A 21,064-nucleotide genomic window follows, 5' to 3' on the forward strand; every position below is an offset into this window, starting at 1 on the left:
TTGTAACCAGGTTGTGAAGCGCTGTTTCCGAAGATTTGCCTTCCTGATACGCAAACTGATTTTTGCTTAAAGGCATTTTAATTAGGTATGACGATTTAATATGCTCGTCTATAATTTTTTCCATTATTTTTAATATAATGGACGATAAACTTATCGGTCTGAAGGATTTTGGTGATGCTTTATCCTTCTTATTTGCTTTGGGAATGAAAGTGACCCGCACTTCTCGCCAAGCGGTAGGAATGTAGCTTAACGATAAGCTTAATAGGAACAATTTAGTTAAAACGGGTGTTAAATTTTTTTTACCCTTCTGCAGTAGTACAGGAAAAATTCCATCCCTACACGGCGCTTTGAAGGGTTCAAAGGAATCAATCGCCCATTCAACTTTTTGCTCCGTAAAATGTCTTTGGCCAAAAGACATGTATCACTCCTGGTGCTTTCTAACTCAGTTAAATCATCATCATTATGATTATATCTCCTGGTTTCATTAGTACCAGTATGCGATACAGATGAATTTTGGTTTTCTATTGAAACAAGAATAGAACACGGAAAATGGGTTTCCATCATTGTTTCTAAAATTTCATTGGCGCTCTTAGTAAAAGAACCATCTTCTTTTTTAAGAATTCCAAGGCCAATTGAATGGTCTTTAGCGAGGACTTTTTGCAGTCTAGCAGCAATTGGAGTACTTTCAATGTTTTCACATGTGTGCCTCCAATTTATCCTCTTCGACCTTCGAATTTCCTTGTTATAAACTGTGAGAGACTCTTTGTATTGTTCCCACTGTTGCACGCTAAGAAAATGTTACTCTAAAATGAGTATGATTTACACAAAACTGAGCTAAACTAGAACAGCTCAAAAAATGAGTAAATTGCATTCCCAGCTATAGCGCTGGCCCAAGTGCAAAAATCCAACTGGTTTAAGCCGTATAATATTCTTCGCATCATCAAGAATATTATACAGCTTAAACTGATGAGATTTTCGCACTTGGGCCAGCGCTATCGCTGGAAAAAAAAAAATTACTCAATTTTGAGTTGTCCCACTTTAGCTCGAAAATGAGTGAATTTTCTGACCGTGTGTGTTCTTTTAGCCCGGTTAAACAGCTTCCGGGTTTTATGTTGAAATTTTTGCAGATTACTATTCCACCAAGGAACATCTCTATTTGAAGAGCGTTTCTTTGGTGCGCAACTGTCATGAAAGGCCTGTTTTATTATGCTCGAAAGTGTCGAAGCACTTTCTTCAAGCCCATGACGAGAATTTTGAATGTCATTTAAACTATCCATTCCCGATACAGGTACTCTTCGATATAACGTACAAAAAATATTTTCTCTTTGTACGTTATACTGCCGTGAATCGCATATCTGTCCCATTTGCATAGGAAATCCAGCAAAGATGGGACTGATATGTGATTCACGGCAGTATATCGAAGTGTACGTTATATCGAAGCAGCGAAAAATTTAATATTTTTTATGCTAATATTGATGATTTCGACGTGAAATTAGCCCCAAATAAAGATTTCGGTGAAATTCACAAAACCAATAATGAAAAACATGAGTTTTCATGAAAAAGTAATTTCATTTTTTGTGCTTCGATATAACGTACACTAATTTTTTCCCCAATTTGCACTAATTCTAGGATACAAGATTGATACTGCAAGAAAACATTGATTTGAGTAGTTTCGTAGCTTATCTGAGGGTTATTCCTGAAAAAAAAAATAAAATTTTCAATGTTGTACGTTATATGGAAGCAAAATGTACGTTGTATCGAATTCGCTATATTGAGGGTACGCTATATCGAGGGTACGTTATATCGAAGAATACCTGTATAAGTTTTGTGCTGTATTGCTCCCAGTTTGTTTTCTTGGGATTTCTTGTGGTTTCTATGAGTTGGTGACCAGCCTCATATTGAAACAATATTTGCTTGTGATCAGACAAAGAAACTTCGTCTGACACATGCCAATTTGTAACTTTTTCCGAAAGTGTAGGGCTACACAAGGTTACTACAGGCCTTACACAACCGGAAAAAAAATCCAACACAAACAGCACCTCACAGCAGCGGCAATTCAGCAGCAATTCAGCAGAAGGATCACGATATGGTGCAAATTCCAAAACGTTTTCTCCAGCTTGCGGTCATCAGATCAAAAAGCGGTCGACTCAACAAAACACCGAACTTATGTAGGGTGGGGCGGGGCAAGATGGGTCACCTAAGGATGGATCACCATAACTTTGTAAATGCAAATCGTATTGGTTTGTATTCGCCCGCTTCTCTTTAATACACTAGTTAGCTATGCTAAGAATGGAAAAAAAGTTCAATAAATACAAAATATGATGTTAAACAAGCAGTTTAAAAAAGTGATCGATTTTGCGTCGTGAAAAAAGTGCGGGGCAAGATGGGTCACCTTTTAAGTAATTCACATTTTCTCAACGAAAAACGTCAAAATATAAAATTTGTTCTGCATTTATATATGCTTCATATCCATACTGAGTAAACAAGAGCTACTAGTAAACATTTTATAAATTTATTTGGAAGATAAAAAACTTTACGATTTGAGTGATCCTAAGGCGACTTGAAAATCGATGTTTTCACTAAAAAATTATCATAATTTTATGTTATAATTTTGAGCGTTCATTCCGCTTGATTGAAGTCATTTATGAGATAGTCTTGTAATAAAAAATAAATAACTTTTGAATGCTCCAAAAATACGATCAAAATTGAAGGTGACCCATCTTGCCCCGCAGCCGTTTATATGGAGATTATATGGAATGTATCGCATAAGAAAAATGGCTTAAAACCATTTTAATTTTTAATTTCCAATGAGAGTGAATAATTTTTCAATCAATGCCCCAAACTTTTGTATATTCATGCTGGTCATCTAACAAAATTATTACCATAATCAAAACATGAGTAATGCGCCCGAAAATGGCACTGGCCCATCTTGCCCCGCGACCCATCTTGCCCCGCCCCACCCTATCAGCAAATGTGGGTACATAACTGCTGCAAAAACAATGCACTTTTTATCAGCTGGAATGGCTAAAGATGCTTGATTTGCTGGGCCATGGCTCGGCCAGATAAATGCACTGTTTTCCTTTGCTCAATATTGCGATACAAAAGATATTATACCGTCTACCCCCGTTGGTTTGAACGACACCTCATGCAAACCAACGGGGTTCATTTTAATTTGAACTTCTAGTAAAATTGTGGGCATCGAAAACGGGGGTCAAATTAAAAAGTGTTCAGATTAGATGCGGTCAAACCAACGGGGGTAGACGGTATCCAAGAAACTAACAGTGTAAAAGTGCAGCATTTAAGTCGAAACTGGAAGCATTTCCTCATTTTTTTGGTTTTTGATTTTTTATTAAATTACGAAACAATATTTTCAAAATCGGTTTTCGTGCACATGTTATGGATCAGGGTATCTTCTGAATTTTTTACGCGGTAGAAAATGTTTTTCGTTTTTGCAGAAACCATTTTTTAGTGAAATTTTGTTCAAAAATGGTTTCTGCAAAAACGAAAAATATTTTCTACCACGTAAAAAATTCAGAAGATACCCTGATACATACTCTACATGTGCACGAAAACCGATTTTGAAAATATTGCTTCGTTATTTAATAAATCAAGAATCAAAAAATGAGGAATGCTTCCAGTTTCGCCTTAATAGCGCTTGGTCATCGTACACAAATTACGTAACGCTATAGGGGGAGGGGGGAGTCTAGCTTACGTTACGAGCCATACAAAATATTTTTGGTTTTCATACAAAAAGCGTTACATGGGGGAGGGGGAGTCTGAAATCGCTGATTTTAGCGTTACGTAATTTGTGTACCATGCCTTGCTTATAGCTTCGAAGCTAACGGGTGATTAAAACTCAAGACTTAACGCATTTTAACGAAATCGACGAAAACTGACTACTTTGACTTTGACTAACGTAACCTATTTATGACAAAATAGATATTTTTACGTGTTTTAGATTGATTGTATGAAATGTTTTCTATAGTTGGATCTCAGGATCCTGATTACTTACAGTGTTGATGTGCTTGGTAATATTCTTAAGCTGGTCAAGGACTTACAGTTAGGATAGTTTGATTCGAAATTCCACCAACAGGCGGCGCTAGTGAGCTAACACATTTTATTTTTCATATATATCAGGATCCTGATTATTTAGAAAGATGGTGTCTGTGGAGCGGACCTGGTGTGATGGTTAAAACACTTGACTATCACGCCGAGGACTTGCGATCGAATCCCACTCCCGACAAACTCGCCAAATGTGAGTTCTTCCTTCGGAAGGGAAGTAAAGCGTGGGTCCCGAGATGAACTAGCCCAGGGCTAAAAATCTCGTTAATACAGATAAAAAAAAAGATGGTGTCTTCGGAAAAGCTTTGTGGTAAGTCAAGGGCTTCTAGTTTGTTTATCATTTGATGCGAAATTTTGTAACTATGTATTATGTAACTTATTTTCCTTTGGACTTATTTTGGTCAAGTCAAATATTAATCAAAGACCAATATATTAGTTACACATGTACAAAATTTTATTTTATTTGGTTTACTAAACCCTAACATATAGTAGTTTAATGAACGGCAGGGAAGTTTAAAGTATTTTACTAGAAAATCTCCAATTTTGTGAAGAGCTAACCATACATACATACATTTATTTGTTCAACATCATTAAGACAAGACATAATCAACAATAGTACGCCACAATACTCGGTTTGTGGCTGCCGCTCTCCATCCTCGGTCGCGCCCAAGGCTCGCCAAGTCACACTCCACCTGGTCCGCCCATCGTGCTCTCTGCGCTCCACGCCTTCTTGTGCCAACCGGATCAGTTGCAAACACCAGCTTTGCAGGGTTGTTGTCCGGCATTCTTGCAACATGCCCTGCCCACCGTATCCTTCCGGCTTTGGCCACCTTCTGGATGCTGGGTTCGCCGTAAAGTGCGGCGAGCTCGTGGTTCATCCTTCTCCGTCACACACCGTTCTCCTGCACACCGCCGAAGATCGTTCTTGACACGCGTCGCTCGAAAACTCCGAGTGCTTGTAGGTCCTCCTCGAGCATGGTCCATGTCTCCATGTCCATGTCGCTAATCACCGGTCTTATTAGCGTTTTGTACATGGTGCATTTGGTGCGGTGAACCTTTTTCGACCACAGTTTCTTCTGGAGCCCGTACTGCCCATAACCGCATAACAGTAACATTCGACAAAAGAGCGATTCCAAGCAACAGCATCAAAATTAAGGAAATTTTTTAATTCATGATTTTCTATTGAACTGAAATTTTGCACAGTTTTTCAGTTCCATCTAAATCGCCATTTTTCGATATCAAATTTTTATTTTGAATCACGACTAACTTTTCAAAAGGGTGTATGTGAAAATGGGTCAAAAATATTCAAAAATCTGCACAGCCAAAATGGTTCGTTCGATTGCTATGATTTTTTCAGCAAAGTTAGATAATTAAATGGTGATTCCTAAGAAAATATACACTGTGAAAAAACATCTTTTTTAACATTAAAAAATATCATTTTTATCACAAAAACTCAAATATCTCAAAACCCTATCTTTTTACCAACGTATTTTTTTTTAGGGAAGACGGTCCATTGTATTAGCAATCTACCATAAAAATTTGGTGATGGTAAACTAATAAACAAAAAAGTTATAACATTTCAAACATTTCACAATTTTCAAATTTGGTAAATATTTTTTTCTGTGTAAATTATTTCAGTCAGAAATCGCAGTTTGATGCTTATTTTATGGTTCAGCAAAGTTAGATAACTAAATGGTGATCCCTAAGAAAATATACACTGTGAAAAAAATCTTTTTTAACATTAAAAATATCATTTTTGTCACAAAAACTCAAATATCTCAAAACCCTATCTTTTTACCAACGTATTTTTTTAGGGAAAATGGACCATTGTATTAGCAATCTACCATAAAAATTTGGTGATGATAAACAAATAAACAAAAAAGTTATGACAATTCAAACATTTCACAATTTTCACATTTAGTAATATTTTTTTTAGTGTAAATTATTTCGGCCGGAAATCGCAGTTTGATGCTGATTTTATTGTTAATGGCCTTGCGTGAGTAGAACAAGCTGTTTTTATTATGTGTTATGTATATTATATGTACAGTAATGTTCCTATTTTATCACGCCCTCCGCGCATTAGTCGTTTATTCATTAATTTGTTGTTACATTTGAGGCCAAGTGTTTTCCCTCTTCTTCAAAATGAATGTTGAAAGCGTGGTTTGCAACGTTAAAATATTGAAATGGGTATAGTTGTTGAAGTATATATCAAAGCATTTTTGAAAAGGGGCGTGATTAAATTGTTTAAACTGATGTCGCTGATGGTACGGTGGCATGACTCTCCGCACTTAGCACTTCTGGCAATTTCTCAATTGTTGTCGTTTTCGAACTTCCTGCGCCCTGCTTTACCGATGATATACAGATGGCTCGTTTGTCAAAGTCTAGACGGCAGGAGGTGCAAATGCGTAAATTTGTATTCAATTTGGGCATAACCAGTCTCTTTCAGTTTATCTATGGTGCTTTCGGTGAGATTTCGTAACTCCTTTGAACATTTTTTTTTTCATCAAACGGTCTACAAGAGAGCGTTGAGTTGAAGACCTTTGAGAAAGCGACTGTTCATGTTGTTCGTTAGATTATAATAAACAAAATCACTTATTAGTTTTAACTGACTAGTTTGGTGTTGTTTGCTTGGCTGAAGAAAGAATTTACTATAAAATTTTTATTATCTATAGCGGTAGTATTTTTTTTTTTTGCTTTTTCGTGAGCATTGTCATGGTATGTATACAGACAAACAAATGTAACACTGACGAAATTTTCATTGACCACGCCTTTAACGATCATTTTGAATCTTGGTTGTGGCTTTCATAACCAGAAGAGTGCCCATCGTTTTTCTTTGCGTTTGACGTTTCACACTAGCGCCTTCTGATGACGATATTGCACAACGCAGTGTTTCGTGAAACATTTCCACCAGGTGGTGGTAGTGTGAACTGGGCGATGGATTTACACGAAAATTGTTCTAGGCGTTTCGTGTGTTTGTATGTGGTATGTACCTCTCATGCATTTGTTGTTGTTGAAGTTACTCGCATTCTTCCGATCATAAAGTCGGTTCTCTAAGAGGTATTTTTTTTTGCAGATAAACTAGACGTATACGCGTATATAAAACTTTTATTATACAGCTTTTGCCTTAAAAATAAGTTTAATTCCATTTTTCTTATAATCAACAGCTTTTCAACACTATCAAGGGATTTTTTTCACCAGTCACGTAAAATAAAAAGAATGACACTCTCAATATTTTTGATCAAAACACTGGATCGCGTCTAAGTTTCAAATAGATACTATAGAAATTATGAATAATCAAACAAAAATATCATGAAAACAACTTATTTAATTCAGGCGGTAGCCTTCACAATAAAATCAGCATCAAAATATAATTCTCGAAATAATTTACACAGAAAAAATTTTTTTTTGTTACTAAATGTAAAAATTGTGAAATGTTTGAAATGTCATAACTTTTTTGTTTATCAGTTTACCACCACCAAAATTTTATGGTAGATAGCTGATATAAAGGGCCATTTCCCCTAAAAAATTGACGTTGGTAAAAAGATAGGGTTTTGAGATATTTGAGTTTTTGTGACAAAGATCATATTTTTTTAAAGTAAAAAAATATTTTTTTCACAGTGTATATTTTCTAAGGAATCATCATTTAGTTATCTAACTTTGCTGAAAAATTCATAACAATCGAACAATCCGTTTTTGCTGTACAGCTTTTAGAATATTTTTGAACTATTTTCGCATACACCCTTTTGAAAAGTTAGTCGTGAGTGAATATGAAGGTTTGATATCGAAAAATGGCGAATTAGATGAAATTGAAATACTGTGCAAAGCTTCAGATATTTTTGAAATGGTTGCTCAGGATCGACTGACATGACTCCGTGGAATTCCTCAAAAGTAGGCATTGGAGAAAATGGAACCCAAAGTTGCAACTTTGGATAGTATAGGAATGAATCGAATTTTTAAAAATTTCCCATAAATTTGTCATCAGTCGTATAGCAATAAAGTTTTCTACAGCACTTCCTGTATGCTGGGGGAATTCCCAAAAAATAAATCGGACCTCAGTATGATTAATGTCACGCTTCAAAGCCAGTCTATTTTCCTAGTGTGACTGTTATGCGGTCACATTGGTCAATGAGACAAAATGACCTGGTATTTTTTTCAAAAATCCTAGAACAAACTTGATTTTTTATTCATGTGGTCGAAAGCACTTGTGATTTGATGATGATCCCCAGTATTATCTCAATACCAGCAAAATATGCAAATGTTACAAATATGCAGTTATGGGCAGCGTAGTAGGCCCGACTTCCGCTGATGATGCGCCTCCGAATTTCGCGGCTCACGTTGTTGTCAGCCGTCAGTAAGGATCCGAGGTAGACGAATTCCTCCACCACCTCGAAAGTATCCCCGTCTATCGTAACATTACTACCCAGACGGATCCGGTCGTGTTCGGTTCCGCCTACCAGCATGTACTTTGTTTTTGATTGTTTTTGTTACAGATACCAGTAACAAATTCATGCAATGGCAGGCAAAGAGAGCTGTTCAATTAATAACTGTTTTTTTTTTTTATAGAATGAGAAAATCTGCAACAGATACCCAAGAGGTGGTTCCTCGGGTGATGTGGGGATCGACCCACTAAAAACTCATTCTCTCTCTTCCTTACCTTCGCGGTACGCCCGTTAGGGATGACTTCGAGAAGGGGGGGGGCGTACATGAGTACAATCTAATAGTAAGCGTTCCACCAGCTACCGCCTTAAGTTGTTCACTCTCCTCTGGAGGCTCGGGTCCTGGCTAGTACTTAGACTACCCGTTGAACTCAAGCTCCTGGATGGGGAAGGGGGGCCAACTCAACTAGCTGTTGTTCGGCTCGCCATTTACTCTGTAGTTCAAGTACGATTCGAGAAACCGTGGAAGTAACGGAGTCCCACTTGTCCGCCCCCATACACATCCTTTCAACAATGTTGTCAGGCGTGATATCTCTACCGCATACCTCCTGCATACTCGACCTTTGGTCCACGAAACGTGGACATTCAAAGAGCACATGCTCCGCGGTCTCGTCGCAGTCTGCACACTCCGGACATGCGGGGGAGCCTGCGTGTCCGAATCTGTGCAGATACCACCTAAAGCACCCATGGCCTGACAGAAATTGAGTCAAGTGAACATTCACCTCGCCATGGGGCCTGCTCGTCCACTTGGACACGCTCGGTATGAGTTTGTGTGTCCATCTACCCTTGCTGGAGGAATCCCATTTGCTCTGCCACTTCAGCATAGACGAGGTTCTGGCGATACGCCTCGCGCCTCTTATGCCGCGTCGCTCGAAGCATTCTTCATCCTCTGCCACCACTAAAGCTATGGGCATCATGCCCGCTAGCACACATACCGCGTCCTTTGAGACCGTGCGGTATGCGCTCACCACCCTAAGCCACATCAGCCTGTGGGTACTCTCAAGACGCTTCACGTTTCGGTTAACCACTAGCGCCTTCGACCATGCAGCGGCGCCATACCGTAGTATGGAGACCGCTACTGTCGCGAGCAGCTTACGCTTACTCGAGACTATTGCCGAGCTGTTTGACATTATCTTTGACAATGCCATTATCGCCATGCTTGCCCTTTTGCAGGCATATTCTACGTGGCTTCCGAATTTCAGCTTATCGTCGATCATGACCCCCAATTGCTTCAGTGAGCGCTTAGAGTTGATCGTGCATCCACCTGTGGTGACCACTGCCTGCTGTTCAGACTTGCGGTTGTTTACCACCACCACCTCCGTTTTGTGGTGCGCGAGTGCCAAATGTCTCGACCTCATCCAATCCTCCACTATGCCAATTGCGTGAGTTGCTGTCAGTTCCACTTCCTCTATCGACTCGCCGTATACCACGAGGGTAATATCATCGGCGAAGCCGACCAGCTTTACGCCCGGTGGAAGTTTGAGCCTCAATACGCCATCATACGCCGCGTTCCATAGTACCGGGCCCAAGATGGACCCCTGCGGTACCCCTGCGGTGAAATCGGGTGAACCACCCTAACGATATATGATATATAATATTCTAGCAGTTGCCAACGATGATATAAAACATGTTCCAGTACTATTGCTTTGAATATTTCAGCAACTAAATTCAAATCCTCCATTTCAAATTTATTTCACTCCCCCAAGTAAAATTCCCTCTTTTTCCGCAAGTAATTTTGACAACTGATCCAGTATAGGGAGAAACGTTACTTTTCCACGCAGAAAAATAAATTGTAAAAACCATCAAATTAAAGTTCAAATCAACCAAATTTTCAGTTTATTATAGCGACAAACTGATTTCTAGTTTAAATTGAACTGTTCAATTGTTTGATAATACAAATATTTTCATTTGCCAAAATGTTTGACAGTTTGTTAGAACAAACAGATATTTGGTAGTTTCAACATAAAATAACAGATTGTTTTAAACGACTGCACTTTTGCAACTAACAAAGCCGGAATGTGATTGTGTTGGTGACGGCAGCTCCTTCGGCAGCTCGGAAATCTTTTTTTAGACACTCGGCAAGCGGATGGAAGCGAGAACGAAAAAAAAGGCAAAAAATCGAAACCGACCCACTTTTTGTGAATGCTGTCTTGGGGTTGGGGTAAGAATTTTATAGATGTGTGAGTGCTTCCAAGCCATGTTTATGGTTCTAATTTTGTTGAAACAAATGAAGATTTTAACGTTATATGGAATGATGGGAATTGGTTGTTTTGATCGATAGACTATAAGTAAGAACAAAGAAATATAACTTTGGAATAAGTAAATGCTCAGTTTGAAAATCAACCATGCGTTTAATTGTTTTAAACAAGCCTCATTTTTCTGCGTGTCCTTACGGAATAATAGCGCGGACAATTTTTCCGCAAGGAAAAGTGACAGCTCCATTTGATTCGCACGGGAGGCGTTATGAGTGTTACACTTTTATCCTCGCTTTTATCCTTACTTGCCATCTGCGCACCGCTCAAGTAATTTTGAAGCGGAATCATTACTTGTCCTATCTTTTTGCACAGTACGTACGAAGTGGAAACTAGCCATAACAGTCGTGGCCGGGTGGCCAGCTATGCAGCGTTTGCGTTTCTTCTCGTGGACAAAGTTTGTGAACCGTGTATTTTTTAAAATCGGAGGTGGCAACCGTGCCCGAGCACAAAAATAATGTGATAGCTGAAGTGCATCAAAAATCCATATTTGAAAGCAATAAGCAATACAAAACTAAAAAAAAATAAATATTGCATGGTGTAAACAAAACATGAAATTCGTTTTTTTTTGGTTGGGCGACAAGTAGGTACACTGAAATAAATTTTGTTGTAGTTACTACCGAATCCATGGTAAAATTAAGAACTGCACCAATGATTTTCAACCGATGCAAAATTCTGTTAAGGTGAAGATATGACGAAGCCACGGCTCAAATTTTCAAGAGCACAAATCTGAAGAACCAAACGTCGGTCTGCGCTGAAAAATTGATCGATTGGTACCCCGCTGGTGGTGACCAATCGATCAACTTTTCAGCGCAATACGACATTCGGTTCTTCAGTTTTGTGCTCTTGAAAATTTGAGCTGTGGCTTCGTCATATCTTTACCTTAATTGTACTGAAACATTGTCAATATTACCATGCGTGCCGTACCGTTGACTGAAAACATTCTTGACGCTGCTATTTTGGCATTGTTATTTTGACCACGTTTATCTGAGACGCCCAACATTCAAGTCGACTTTGGCCCTAGACGCAATGCTTCACCTGCCCCGGTTAGATCAATTCATAAAGCTGGAAGCGGAAAAAGTGCTCTAAGGTTAAAGAGAACATAAACACTGCTGTCGGAAGACCTTACGGGTCACCTCAGCATATTAAATGAATTTGCCATAAATCCCGCAATAGGAATTTGTAGTGACTGGATGGAAACGGTAGTCAATTATGACTTACCTTACGATGTGTTCATTCCTTCCCGCCAGGAGTGGGAAGGAGGTGGACCCAGCGTTCCAACAGGCTCTATAAATTTCTTCACAGATGGTTCGAAAATGAATAATCTGGCAAGCTCCGGAATCTATGGCCCTAGAACAAAAATCTCTGTTCACTTAGGACAGTGGCCCACAGTATTTCAGGCGGAAATATATGCAATATTAGAATGTGTGTTATTATGCCTGAGGAGAAAGTATAGGTTTGCAAAAATATGTATTTTCTCTGACAGCCAAGCGGCACTTAAGTCGCTTAATAACTACACTTGTAACTCAAAGCTAGTGTGGGAATGCATTCTGGTTTTGAAAAACTTATCCATACGCAATCGAGTCTACCTATATTGGATCCCAGGACATACGGGTCTAGAGGGAAACGAGATTGCTGATGTGCTAGCCAGAAATGGATCTAATGAAAGGTACATTGGCCCTGAGCCCTTCTGCGGGATGCTCTGTAAAAATGGAATTGAACAAATACATATATGGTCAGTCAAATCACATCAAACTGGAATGCACTTCCCCATACGAGTCAATCCAAAAGGCTCGTAACGATAAACCCCAAGAAAACCCAACAACTATTAGGTCTCAACAAAAGGGATCTCAACATCTACACCGGTCTAATAACTGGACACTGCCCCTGCAGATACCATCTACAAAAGATCGGAGCAATCCAAACCTCAAATTGCCGCTTCTGTGACGAGGAGAGGGAAACATCAGAACACATCCTCTGCTGTTGCAGTGCACTCACTCAACGTAGGTTCAAAGTTCTCAGCAAGCCCTTTTTAGGGCCTGCTGACATATGGATCTTATCTACCAAGGACGTGGTTGGCTTCATAAAGCTAGTCTCGCCAGAATGGGGGAGTCACATACTGTAACTCAGGATCTCTTTTTTTTTTAAAAAGACACGGACACGTTTAATGCTTCCAGTGAGCTATTTGCTCTTTGAAGGAAGCACGACACTAGACAACGGACTAGCATGCAACGCCCAGTGGCCGAAAACTTTTCCTGACAGCCCTTCTTCTTCTTCTTCTTATTTCTGGCGAGCCGACACCGTTCGGCATCAGCTCTAGTTTAACGTCCGCCTATTTCTGGTACTAAGCCTAAACACGGACGGTCAGGGAGACATCCACACACACCTGACACCCTACATATCGAGCCGGGACCTACGGCTTTACTTCCTATCCGAGGGAAGGCGTGATCAGATATTTTTGTCTCAGAAATACCGACGGCGTCGACTAGGATTGAACCTAGCCCGACTGGGGTGAGAGGCAACCACGCTTACCACTACACCACCGACGCCGCTAACGGGCCCTTCCGTTGTTCTGCAAGTGAGAGACAAGTGCAGGTTTATTCAAACAACGTACAGGACTTCGAAGAAGCATATTTTAACAGCTAAGATGTAAATTTTTTGAATATATTTAACTGGCACACGACTCTTACGATCATGAGATCGTCTGAGATTCTGGCAACGAAATGCTTCTGTTATTGGCTTACTGGGTTTGCCAATTAAATTTCCCTGTGTTTTAGTAATTCAATAGGTTAATGAAATAATATTCCAGACGCATATGAAGGCCGTAAACAATACGTAGCGGGGAGATGGTAACCTTTTTTTTGTGTGTGTTTTTTGTCGAGAGGAGAAGGAAGATGTGGCATACCAGTTTAGCACCCTATGCGCAGAGATGCGAATGGCATCATCGAACACCGCGACCCAATCGCGACAACAATATTCGCGCTTCATCAGACATCGCGACTTCGCGACGTCGCGACACGCACGTCGTCGGTCGTCAGCGACACGAAGACTCGAGCTCTTTCGCATCGCTGCATCCGGGTGGCAAGCACGTGTCATCCAAAACAGGCTGGAGGCAATTTTCCGGCAATCGGCCAAAACTGTAGTGCAGAACTGAATTAACTACATCGGCTGTTTTCCTACTCTCCGCATCGACCAATGTGGCGCTAGCTTCTATGCGCGAAAAATCGCTAAAAGTAAATCGCAAAAATATTGTATGGCGAATAGCATCTAAAGGCAAATTTATCGAAGTGGAATACATTATTCGAAAAAAATATTTGGTAGTGGTTGTGCACAATAATGGTAACTACTATTAAGCTTACCAAATTTTTTTTCAGTAAAAGCTTTCTATTTCAAGTAATTTAAGTTTAGATGCTTTTCACCATACAAAATAAAATTGATTTACTCCTGCTGATCAACTGTCGGTGTGCGCCAAGCGGGTAGTCCATTTACAAGTCTATTTGGAACTCCTAAGAGAATTCGTAACGAAATTCATAAAAGATTTTCCTGAGAAACTCCTAGAGGCATTCCCGTTGTAACTTCGGAAACAGTTCTTAGTTCAAAAAAATACTACTGGCGAGAGAATTTCCGGGGCAATTTCTAGACTTCAAGAGGGATTTCTGGTGGAACTCCAAGAAGAATTTTCGTTGAAAGTTCTAGAGGAATTCTCGCTGGATTTACTAGAGGATGTAACTCCTGCGGGAATTTGCAGTGGTACTAACAGAAATTTGAGGTGCAACGCCTATGAGAATTTCTGTTTTTAAATCCTACTGGACTTTCGATCAGTACTCCTGAAATTACTGGTGAAATTCCTTGAGAATTTCCGGTTGAATTTTCTGGTGGAATTGATGGTGGGACTACTGCAAGTATTCCTTATGGCACTCCTTAAAAGGTCACCAATGGAACATCTAGAGCAGTAGAGCTTAGCGCTTTTCGTATTTTTGCGCAACATTTGGTTAGAAATCAATAATCACTGAAGAGATGTGTTATTTACAAATTTACGCTTTATCCAAAGCCTGGTGTTGTAGCTAACCGGTTATGGAAAAAAGCTTAGTTATATTTTCAATCTTTCGAGATTTGCTCGATGAGTAAAAAATTAGGCCCACAGGCCTCACTCATATTTGCCGAAGTTCGTCAAATAACGATAATTTACAAAATTAATTTCAGTTTAGTAACCTTGTACTACAAAATAACTTCGATACTAAGCTTCAGTTTGAATGCAAATTTGCTTGAATTGGTTTTCGATAAGTACTAAGCAATTTTTTATCATGCCGAGGACCTGGGATCGAATCCCACTCCCGACAAACTCACAAACAATGTGAGTTTTTCCTTCGGAAGGGAAGTAAAGCGTGGGTTCCGAGATAAACTAGTGTAGGGCTAAAAATCTCGTTTTTTTCTGTTCGGGTGAGCCACTGCGACCAGTATTTAGATCTTTTGTGGCATTACTCGTATCCTTAGTATTTAGTGCATGTCGTACTACTCCATTGTCATTGAGAGGCAATGAAGCATCGATTTCTGTACAGTTCCTGTTTTGTTATCCCAGAGGTGCAAGAAATCGATTGCGATAAAAAGGCCCCGTTATCATAGAGATTTAAATCCCAGTGAAAGATCGCCCCTAATCAAACACAATCTATTTGAATTCTGAGAAAAACAAAACGGTGGTACTGATATTTATCTATGCATCGCAACTCTAGCACCATTCATGTCTTGCTTCTAGTTTAGTCCCAGGACAACATAGAAAAACCCGGGACTTTAGGCTAGTTGCAAAATTAGAGAATATGTTCTGCAATAAGAATGCACGTGAGTCCTTGAATTACCAGAACTTAACAGTCAGGTTAGTATGCAATTAGATACGTAAAGCATGTTTGTTTTCCTAACATCAAGTGTAGTCTCGGGTGGGCAATGTCCGATTCTTTAACTATCAGCAAGGCAGAATAAATGCAATTTTAGGAACTGTCACCAGTAACAAGGACTTTGTACCATGAATCCTTATTAGCAAAACACATTACCCCAATTTGACAAACCGGATGTCACTAGGGTTCGGTTTGATAGATCTTTAACCGTAACGCAACACACAAATGCGATCTACCTATGTATGTTACAGGCTTCGTTAAACATCGAGCATATTTTAAACCCCCTCAACCATTCATCCATAAGCACGGGTCGTCTGACACCTTGGATTGGGGTTCCCTGTTTAGTGGACTTTTACCCCCGGAACAGGTGGTCCGTAGTGTTATTGCGGCGCTTATAATAAATCCACATTGGGCGGCGGCGATATGGCCGCTAGGAGATTCCCGCGATACAGACGCAATGCCAAAATCGAACAAATACTGTCACCCACCCAGCGGCATCGCAGCTGCCTTCAGGCCGTTCATATCAAAACAAAAGTTAGCACAATGGCTTCTCAAGTAGCCAGAAATCGTAATAATATTTATCGCGACATTGTTTCACTATACGCATACGCATCATCTCGTCGGCTTTGTATTTAATAATCGGGATTTTTTTATTGATGCTGCAGGAGGATGTGGCTTCATCCTCACACTGCGTCTGTATCGCATGCATCTCCTCACGGCCATATCGCCGCAGCCTCATGTGGATTTGATATGAGCGCCGCATGCAGAATTTCTGACCATCAGGGCGCTCATATTTTGACAACTTGATGGAAAAGAAGAAGACAAACGCGTTTCGAGGATTTATCTTGCAAGGCACAATATTCTTAGCCAATTTAGACAACCGCTACCGACACTACACAGCTATCTAGGCTGATCGGGAAAAGAAGTTAATATTGATGATCAACTCCATACGGACCCGAACAGCCGACAAAAATCTCGTTAATACAGACATAATAAAAAAGTAAGCAATTTTGTTGATGAAATGCGTAAAGTGCTGAGCACCATTGATCTAGATCTAATTCCTGCAGGAGCTTCTTCTGGACGAATAATAGGTGGAGCTTCGTGAGAAATTCTTGTTTGAACTCCGTGAGGGAAATTCTGCCGGAATTCCTAGTGAAACTCCTATAGCAATAATCGTGGGAGCTCCCGAAGGATTTTTTTTATTTACATCGGAGATGGAAGTCCTGGTAAAATTCCAGGTGGAACTGTCTCGTGAATTTTGGAATCTCCAGTGTTTAAGGAATCTCTCGAATACTATCGTACACCCGGAACTGATAATGTTATGCTATGTTGCCGTTATTCTGCAGAATGACGTAAGTGACTATGAAAATTTTGACTCGTTTTTTTTTCACCCAACAATCTATCGGTCATCATTTTACCTTTCTTTCGTTGATGCGATCGAATGCGTGATAATGTTTGCACCATCGTACAAATTAGGTTCCCGTATCGAAAATCACTGAGGTGAATTCACCCGGGTGAAATTCTCTTTGAGCGCACAGTGTGGCACTGCGGTGCAATTTTTTGACAGTTCCAAATGACATTTAGGATATTTCAACATCCTTCTATCAGATAAGGTACACCGGGGCAAGTTGAAACAGGTGGGGCAAGATGAAACACGAAGTTTTGAAATAGATTTCAATACAATTTGGAAATTTTTCTTTCGTCAAAAGATTGTTTGAATCAAAAACTATGTGTTATTGCATTCAAGCTGTTTACACTCATTGGCTAACATCATGTTAACCCGCTGTTTCATCTTGCCCCACCCGTTTCAACTTGCCCCGGTGTACCTTAAGGTAGGAAGATTGCATTGATACGATGGTTTTGGTGGTGTAAATCAAAAGAGCAGAATTTTCATGCGCTGAGTGCGTACAAGCCTGCATACCACAAGGTACCACAGTACTAATAGTGATTGCGACTTATTGTTTACGGCCAAATATGAGGTTAAAACTGAATGACTTTCTTATTATTGACGATTGGAATTGGAGAATTATATTATTGATTCATCATATACAGTGACTATGAAATGAAGTCGTTCTAAATTTGGTTCTGATATGTGATATTTTTCTGCGTGTTAATAATATAGACAATATGCAGATCGAATTTTAAAAAAGTTACTAATCACATTTTGAAATCCATTAAAGGCCTCTGCAACGTATGGCATCCCATCTACAACGTTATGGCAACGAGCTCATCGACTTGGAATCGACACGCCTAAGAAGGAAGGACCATCTAAAACATGGAATGAGGACTCACTTAATAGCGCGCTAGAAGCATTGCGTACTGGCACTATATCGGCAAACAAAGCATCAAAAGCATTTGGCATCCCGTCTTCCACATTATACAAAATTGCCCGACGCGAAGGAATCCGGTTGGCGGCCCCTTTCAATGCTGCCCCAACTACATGGTCCGCAGAAGATCTTGATCGTGCCTTGGAAGCTATACGTGCAGGTCAAACATCGGTACAAAAAGCGAGTACAGAGTTTGGCATTCCCACGGGTACATTGTACGGTCGCTGCAAACGAGAAGGGATCGAACTATCACGATCTAATCCAACGCCTTGGTCTGAGGATGCGATGATGGAAGCTTTGGAATCTGTCAAGTGAGTGTATCATATTTTTCTCGTTTCACGTTCCATATACATGAATATGCTCTCATTAGGGGTGATACACAAATTATTTGTATGGGTTGTCAAGTTCTGCAAAACCCCGATGCACTACTGTACAAAGCAGTACGATCCAAAGTGAAAAACTGTTTATTTGGTAATGACTGTTTTAAGCATGGAGGTAAAAATAGATGCCAGGTTGTAGAAAGTGTTTCTTTTCGGTTCATGCCTCTCTAAGAGCATCGCCACGGGAGTCCTCATCGCTATCCCTATTATACCACTCCTTGTCGGGTGCTATTTTAGGATAGCACCCCACCTTCCCACCAGTGGATTCTATTTTGGGTTTAGGGACTTGAAAAACATATTGATTTTCCACCGTGCGTTTCTAAAAGTGGTCCTTACTTTTTATCGGACGTAGTACAAACTGAAACCAATTAAATATATCCATAGGCAGCATCCATTTATTACGTAACGCTAAAATCGAAATTTTTCGACTCCCATCCCCCCTCCGTAACGCTTTTTTGTATGAAAATCCGAAACTTTTTGTATGGGCCGTAACGCTTGGCCATACTCCCCCCCTCCCCCTAGAGCGTTACGTAATTCGTGGATGGCGCCATATGGCTTTTGATGAATCCTGCATAAAATCACAAAGGCATAAAGGGTCAGAGACAAACACACGCAACACTTCTAAAATTTCGTCACAGACAAGCAGACGTCTCCGGTCTCCCTCTAGTCATTTCTTATCGTTTTAGTTTTTAAAGAATATTCAAATGAAATATTCTGTAGTTTGTAAATTGTTCGCAGACGGCGCTCATATATTTTTTGCTCCTGTTTGACGTTTGCTCACTACCGGCACCTACTGAGCGTTTTGTGAAATAGCGTGTTTGGCATTGGCAATTTCTTTCAAGTGATACTTGCTATTCAAAATCATAGTCGCGGAAACATATTAACCCAATCTAAAAGGACTGAGATTGGCCAATAGAGTGGCCAATTATAAACTAGGTGACAATAGTGAGCGAAAGTAAAACGTGAACAAAAACGCTGCAAGTGCCACAGATGGGCAGTTGGCCAACTATTAAATTTTTAAATAAACCGTTGAATCGGTGAACGTGGGAATTATTAGTGTTGTGTTTGTTTGTTTGTGATAGGGTTCTGGAAAGCATCTAGTGACGTAAGACAAAGTGCATCAATATTCACCTCATGCCTTATTGGTCCACTGCTGCTCATTTTCCACACCACTACTCAGCTCACTTCACCGCAAAATATAAATAACGAAAGTGACGTCACACAAACCATCGGAATAGCAACTCAGTGCAAGATTTGAGTGGGTCCCCAAATGTGGAAACCCATCGCTAATCCCATGTCGCATCCTTATTTTTCATTCCCATTTTTCATTTGGCTCAAACAGCATTAACCCTTTCTTTCCTACAAGGTTTTTTGACATTTAAAAATAGATAAAATGGTTTCTGAAAAAAACACCAGAACAAAAGATGTATAGTTTTACTCCAAAATATCGTACGAAATGAAAAAAATTATTTTTTGGGTGGATCACCTGTGATCCATTGGGAAGATGGATGCACTGAATTCACATATATAAATTTTGTTTTTTATTTGTATATATTTTTTTTAAACTATATATTTATAAATCGTCTATTACATCTTTAATTCATCTCGAGATTCTTATCTAGCCCTTATGTAAAACTTAATGAAACTTGTCGGACTTCTTGCAGTTATCATAAGTAGTTATTCGGACATGATTCGCTTCAAATCTATGGATTCTCTCCTCGTACCATATAAACCCTCCTGGATACATCTACGACTTTTTGCCGGCGCTAAATAGATTACATTATATGAAATAATGTCATTTTTACACGAAACCCTATTAATAATGGAAAATATCTTGAATGTAAACAAACATGCTAACAACGAACAGGTTAGATCAAGAAGGTTAAAAATGTCGTTATGTTCCCAATGGATCACTGATGATCCACATGTTTGTTCATAAAATTAGTGTTTTATCGTCAACTTGTTTGTGAAACGGTATTTTATTGTGCCAATATACATACTGTAGGGCATGCTAGTATTTTTTCCGTTGAAAATAATGTACATGTTTCGGAATATTGAATATTCAAATATTGTTTGAATTAAAATATAAAAAATACCGACTTTCGCCTAATCATTTAGCTCCAGAACAAAAACGAGCAGAGAAATTTTGACCAAACTTGGCATAATAGTTCATTAAACATATACAAACATCTGACGAAAAAATGGGAATGATCTAACTTATCTAGTATTTGTATGAACAGTGCAAAGTAGTGGATCACCTGTGCTACCATGGGAAAGAAAGGGTTAAATTAGGCAAGAAATCATATAACCCACGTTGTTTGCACCCTTTCATTGCAAAAACGGAGAATTGATCATCTCACCATACAAAAATCCAGCTCACTACTTTCAATCTAGTACTTCACTGATTGCTTCCTATTCCCACGTACACCGATTCAACGGTTTATTTAAAAATTTAATAGTTGGCCAACTGCCCATCTGTGGCGCTCGCAGCGTTTTTGTTCAAGTTTTACATTCGCTCACTATTGTCACCTAGTTTATGATTGGCCACTCTATTGGCCAAACTCAGTCATTTTAGATTGGGGAATACAGGGGATGGCCAAAATGTTTGGGATAGGCAACTTTTTTTCTCCCACAAAAAAAATCAACATGCTGTAACTTTTCATAGAGTGCATCAAAAAATCTCAAATTTTGACTGTTTGTCAACCTATTATATGTGCA

At 39.5% G+C, this 21,064-nt stretch overlaps 1 protein-coding gene across 7 annotated transcripts in view; it reads left to right on the forward strand.

Annotated features, from left to right (window-relative positions):
- LOC109622136 (sex determination protein fruitless) overlaps nucleotides 1–21,064 on the forward strand; it is a 640,213-nt gene that overhangs the window by 524,101 nt on the left and 95,048 nt on the right. For all 7 annotated transcript variants that reach the window (XM_062854944.1, XM_062854943.1, XM_062854945.1 and 4 more), the window contains one exon: nucleotides 17,820–18,277. In XM_062854944.1, the coding sequence (XP_062710928.1) occupies nucleotides 17,820–18,277 (458 nt within the window). The remainder of the gene's footprint in view (nucleotides 1–17,819; nucleotides 18,278–21,064) is intronic.

Source organism: Aedes albopictus, chromosome 2, assembly GCF_035046485.1.
Source record: "Aedes albopictus strain Foshan chromosome 2, AalbF5, whole genome shotgun sequence".
Lineage (NCBI taxonomy): Eukaryota > Metazoa > Arthropoda > Insecta > Diptera > Culicidae > Aedes > Aedes albopictus.